A 5645-nucleotide genomic window follows, 5' to 3' on the forward strand; every position below is an offset into this window, starting at 1 on the left:
CACACATATACATATAACAGGTTTTTTTTCAGTTTTCATCAACCAAATTCACTTGCAAGTCTTTGGTTAACTCAGGATTACAGCAGAAGACACTTGCCCTATTTGCCTCACAGTAAGACTGAACCCAGAACCATGTGTTTGGGAAGCAAATAGCCACAGTGTTATGAACACATTCATCGTAAAGGAAAAGATGTTCCCCTGTGACAAACACGACAGTGATTAGCATATTCATATGCAAGGCATCACTTTGAACCTTGCTGTTTGTTGTGCATATAATGATGAACCTGTAAATTAATCTTTCTAAATTAATTTGGAAGATTAATAGGCAAGGAATAATATGGATATATGTCTCTGTTAGAGTACAGTTTAATCAGGCCTACATGGTCAGTTGACAAAACCATAAGTATCAGAAGAAAAGTTACAAATAATATTTGGCCAGTATAATTACATAAGTAAGGATAAATTGAGTGAAAGGGTTATAACTGAAATTGAATACAGTTTATGGTTCTCTGGTATATAATTTCATACAGAGAAAGTAAGTATGCAATTATTATAGCACTTGAAAACTCTTGTTTATACCACTCCCCATCAGATACCTTATTTACCATACTCTTTGTATTCATCACCATCAGCAGCAGCAACAACATCAAGTCTTGCTTTTTGAATGTTGATGGATATTATATTGTCAAACACTGTTTTATTGTTGTTATGGTCAATGCTGTGATTCCTCTGGAATGTGTTCCTCGGTGTTAAATCATATTCTTATGTTCTAAGTGAATCTTTTCAAGTAGTTTAACATCTTATTTGCACCAGTTTATACTCACCAATGTAACCTTTATTGCTATATCCACCATAGATAATTTGGGCTGTTTTATTCTCTCTTCTTTTCACATGAAACTCACTCTTGTAGTATACATTCTGATCAAGCCCAATTCAAGTCTTTGCCACAGTAGTATATTCCCTCTATGATTTATTTTCCAATGTATTACATCAAAGTTTAACATAAGTTTCACAAATTTATTTTCTTTCCTTAGATTATTCAACATTAAAACACTCTTCCTATGTGTGTTTATCCTCAACCAGCTTCTTTCTTTTCCTTTAACAACAGTAAGGTAAATTGTAAATGACTATCTTAGTCTTCTAAATCTCCTTTTCAAGTCGTTGCACACCAGATATCTTTGTGGTTTTGCTGGTGGTGGTGGTGGTGGTGGTGGTGTTGGTGGTGGTGGAGGAGGTGGTAGCAGGGCTTCTATTTGTAATACAAATAAATTGAAAAAGCAATGAAAGAGTAAAAATAGATAAAATTGTTATTTAACTCTTAGGTATCCACACCTCTACTCCTCATCCATTGCAGATATAATGAAAGAACAGATGTGAGTGTTATTTTCAAATCTTTTGTGTATCTTGAATAATGTTCTAGTTTAGAATAAAGAAAAAATATATAAATATGCAGAAAAATAAAAAGTCTGAACATTCTCATCTTGGCTTTTATCTGTTCTATTTTCTGGTATTTCTCAAGAATCCCTTCCTTATAAATGGTTTCTTTGTCTTGACATTTACTTTGGTGTTAATCCTGTTGTTGCTTGTAACCTTTGTGTTTTGACTAAGAAGGAGTTTTGTCTGTAGACTCATTAGCTGTCACTGAATAAATTTAAAGAAAAAAACTTCTTTCTTTCTGTGTGGAAGGATAGCAATGTCTTATATTAAAGAAAAGACAAAAACTGTTTTAAATTACGTCAAAGGTCACTTCTGTTGATAGATTACAAAATGACATTCTTGAAATGGGAGGTGGAAAAAAAAAATGAATTTCCTGGATATTTAGAAAGCTGTAAGAAATTGCTGCAGCTTCTGCTATTGAAAGAATAAATTCAGCTATTATCTTATATAATCTAAAACAAAAAACTCCAGAAGCTGATCAATTTCAGAGAATGAAATAATGAACATGGCTGTATGGTTAAGAAGTTCACTTTGCAACTATGAGTTTTCAAGTTCAGTCTCACTACACAGCACCTACTATAGCTCCAAGTTGACCAATTCCATATCAGTGAATATGGTAGATGGAAACTGTGCAGAAGCCTGTCATATATATATATATATATATATATATATATATATATATATATATATATATATACAGGGTGTCCACAAAGTCTGGGTACATGGGGATTAACACATACTTTAAGAAATGATTATTTCTTATATTTAATTGTTTATGTTATGATTTTATTTACTCCATGTACCCATACCTTGTGGACACCCTGTATGTATATATATATATATATATATATATATATATTAATAGTAATGGTATGACAACAAAAGAATGAATGAGACCTCGATATTGTGTAAATAGAGGAATTTATCTGTAATATATGTAACAATTATTTGGTTGCCATAATAAAACTCCAAGTTTCGGATGTCTGGGCAGAAATCTTCTCTGCCATCTTGTCAGTTATTAAGACAATCAAAAAATGCTTAACAGAGTTTTCAGGGAGATTCAGTGTAACACAGAATGTGACAAGGTTGATGTTTGAAATACAGGTACAACTCATTTTTCCAGCTGAGTAGACTACTACATAATATATTAATTCCAAGAATGAAATTACTTCTCTGGAATTATAGTTTTTATGAAATGGTTCCTTTAAGGAAAGCTGTTCATTTCTATGCATTCTGTTGGCTAGTATTTGCAGGAGCACTAACTGAAGAAGCCACTCGGATTTTTAAATTTACTTTAATCTGCTATAAATACATGTTCATCCCTCGAAGTAATGAGGACCATCTAGCAATCTTTATGGATGACTGATGACTTGCATGGCAAACTTGTTTTGATTGGAGGAGAATTACATGCTGTCAACCTTACTCTTTCATCCTTGGACATTTTCAATCCAGTGATATGACAAAGTTGAGATAACTGGGGATGGAAACAGATGCAGTGGATTATCAAAATGTGATCAAAATATCTTTGTTTGCCACATCTTATTCTCTGCAGTTCACAGTGTGTTGCTGCAGCTGACTTCTCCTCCATTTTACAATGAAGGCTTCTTCTGCAGAGTCCACAAGATCCTGTCTTCCCATACATAGGTAAACAAGCCCATTGTTATTTAACCCATAACTAGGGACCCTGCCAGGTGTTACTATTCCTTGTCTGAGTACATCTGTGAACGATAATGGCAAAGAAATGGTTCCTCATTCCTCAAAAACATTAGAACTTTTGCACCAAGGCACCACTGGTGGATGCAGTTTAAAGGACATACATACACATATGTGCACGCGTGCACACACACATACACACTTGACCAGGTCATCAGATGTTGTTATATGCCGCTAGTCACAATGTGCCTCCAATTTTGTCTTGATTGCACCATCCTTTTCTATCTTGACCCAAATTGCTTGATTAAATCATCTTCCCATCATCATGGAAGCCATCTAAGTGATCTTTTCCGATCTCTTGGATACCATTCATACACACACACAGTGTGTATGTGTGTGTGGTGTGTGTATATATATGGAGTGGGAGACATGTTTGAGTTTGTCTCTCTCTACTGGACAGTTGGTGTAAGTTTGTTTACATCCCTGTAATAGTAGATCAGTAAAATAGCTGATAGAATAAGTATTGAGGTTAATTTCATTGATTCCTTCTCTAAAAATAAAAGAGTTTAGCATCTAATTAAATGTGACATGAAGCTCACTTGGGGAGCTTCATGTCACATTTGATAGACAATGATAGACAGTGACACCACTGCAATCACATATTTGAATTATTCGTATCCATTTTATAATAAACCTTCATTTGGTGAAAAACTCTAAAAAAACTTGAATAAAATTTGAACTCAGAATTATCATTAGCATCATTTAAAATCCATATTAAAATCCATTTAAAATCCATATTAAAATATTAACATCATTTAAAATCCATCCATGTGTTGTGCTCCAGTGTCTGTTTTGTCATTGTCTTTATGTCTGGACGCCCTTCCTAACACCAACCACCTTATAGAATATATTGGGTGTTTTTTCATGCTATCAGCTCTTGTGAAGTCACCATGCTGCAAGACTACAAATTCTGAGTGTGGGATGTTGGTAACTGTGTTACATCAAAATGCAATAGTGTAATGCATCCATTCTGCTATTCTTACTCTTCGGCAAATGTTTCTATTTAAAAGAACATTATTTTTTTTTTAAATATTGATCAGCAATAATCAGGCATGTCATTTTTTTTTTTCCTCTTTTCTATATTTTGTTCTTCAGTCTTGAATAAACGTCTTGATAAAAGAGTTGATGATATGCTTCAGCGAGGTCTTGTCAATGAGCTGCTAGATTTCCACAAACAGTACAATGAATCCAGGATAAAAGAAGGCACGTAAGTTGAACAATCTTATTATATTTCTTGTTCAATACCATCTTATTTGAAGTTGCTGATATATATATAAATATATAGATATAGATATAGATATATAGTACATATATATAGATATAGAGTAAAAGAGAGTAGATATATATACATATATATGAGGGCACATGGCCTAGTGGTTAGGGTGTTGCACTCACAATCGTGAGATCATGGTTTCAATTCCCAGATCGGGTGGTGCATTCTATTCATTTCACATTGTTCTGCAGTCACTTCAACACTTGACACATGGTACACCGTACAACTGTTCAGGCAACATTGACATAGTGGAGAGAGTGAGCTAATGTGCAGCACAAATATTTGATTACTATAAACAAACCATTTGTGCAGTTCATCCCGCAAAAGCTGAACAGTCATATGTCGTCTTCGGCTGGAGAATCCATCATGTATATATATATATATATATATATATATATGCTTTTGGATGATTACAGTCCCTGTCAGTACATATGTATACAATTATGTGCTTTAACTATTTGCATTGGAGCTTTTTAGCTCTTATTTCTAGCAATGTAGGTGTTCTAATACCCTAGTCATATTTAGTGACAATTATAGTTTTCCTTTTTAGTAACACATTGCATACGGCTGCCTATATTAATATTTTGTATACACATTAGCAATTCTCTAAATCACCCATAGATTTTTATGGCGAATAGATATATACTGACAGAGAATTCAGTCCAGAATCAGCCGAACCAAACGCTCCCTACTGATGAAGCTATGGAATTAGCTGAAACTGACTGATCAGTATAAGGAATTCTTGACTGATGTTTTCAGGCAATTACAGCCTCTGTTAGTACATATGTATATAATTATGTGCTTTAACTACAGCATTGGAGCTTTTTAGCTCTTATTTCTAGCAATGTACGTGTTCTAACACCCTAGTCATATTTAATAAAAATTATAGTTTTCCTTTTTGGTAACATATTGCACATGGCTGCCTCTCTCTCTCTCTCTCTCTCTATATATATATATATATATATATATATATGGGAGAATATACAAATAATAACAACAGACGAGGACAGGTGGTGTAAATAACAAAAGTATATATTAGTATGACGCTCGGGAATACGGAAAGTCTTTGACGTTTCGAGCTATGCTCTTCAACAGAAAGAATACGGAGACAAGGAGAAAAACACGGAGAAAAAAAATTGTCCAACTGACCCTACTGTATTGTCTAGTCATCAAAATCAAAAACAATCAATGCACATGTGTGAAATTAAAAATATAAAATTGC

The 5645-nt window shown here is 33.7% G+C and overlaps 1 protein-coding gene across 1 annotated transcript in view; it reads left to right on the plus strand.

The window, feature by feature from the left end:
• LOC106876196 (tRNA dimethylallyltransferase) overlaps positions 1 to 5645 on the plus strand; it is a 170886-nt gene that overhangs the window by 70802 nt on the left and 94439 nt on the right. Inside the window, exon 4 of the mRNA XM_052970466.1 lies at positions 4246 to 4357. Coding sequence (XP_052826426.1) covers positions 4246 to 4357 — 112 coding nt within the window. The remainder of the gene's footprint in view (positions 1 to 4245; positions 4358 to 5645) is intronic.

The sequence above is a fragment of the Octopus bimaculoides genome, chromosome 9, assembly GCF_001194135.2.
Source record: "Octopus bimaculoides isolate UCB-OBI-ISO-001 chromosome 9, ASM119413v2, whole genome shotgun sequence".
NCBI lineage: Eukaryota > Metazoa > Mollusca > Cephalopoda > Octopoda > Octopodidae > Octopus > Octopus bimaculoides.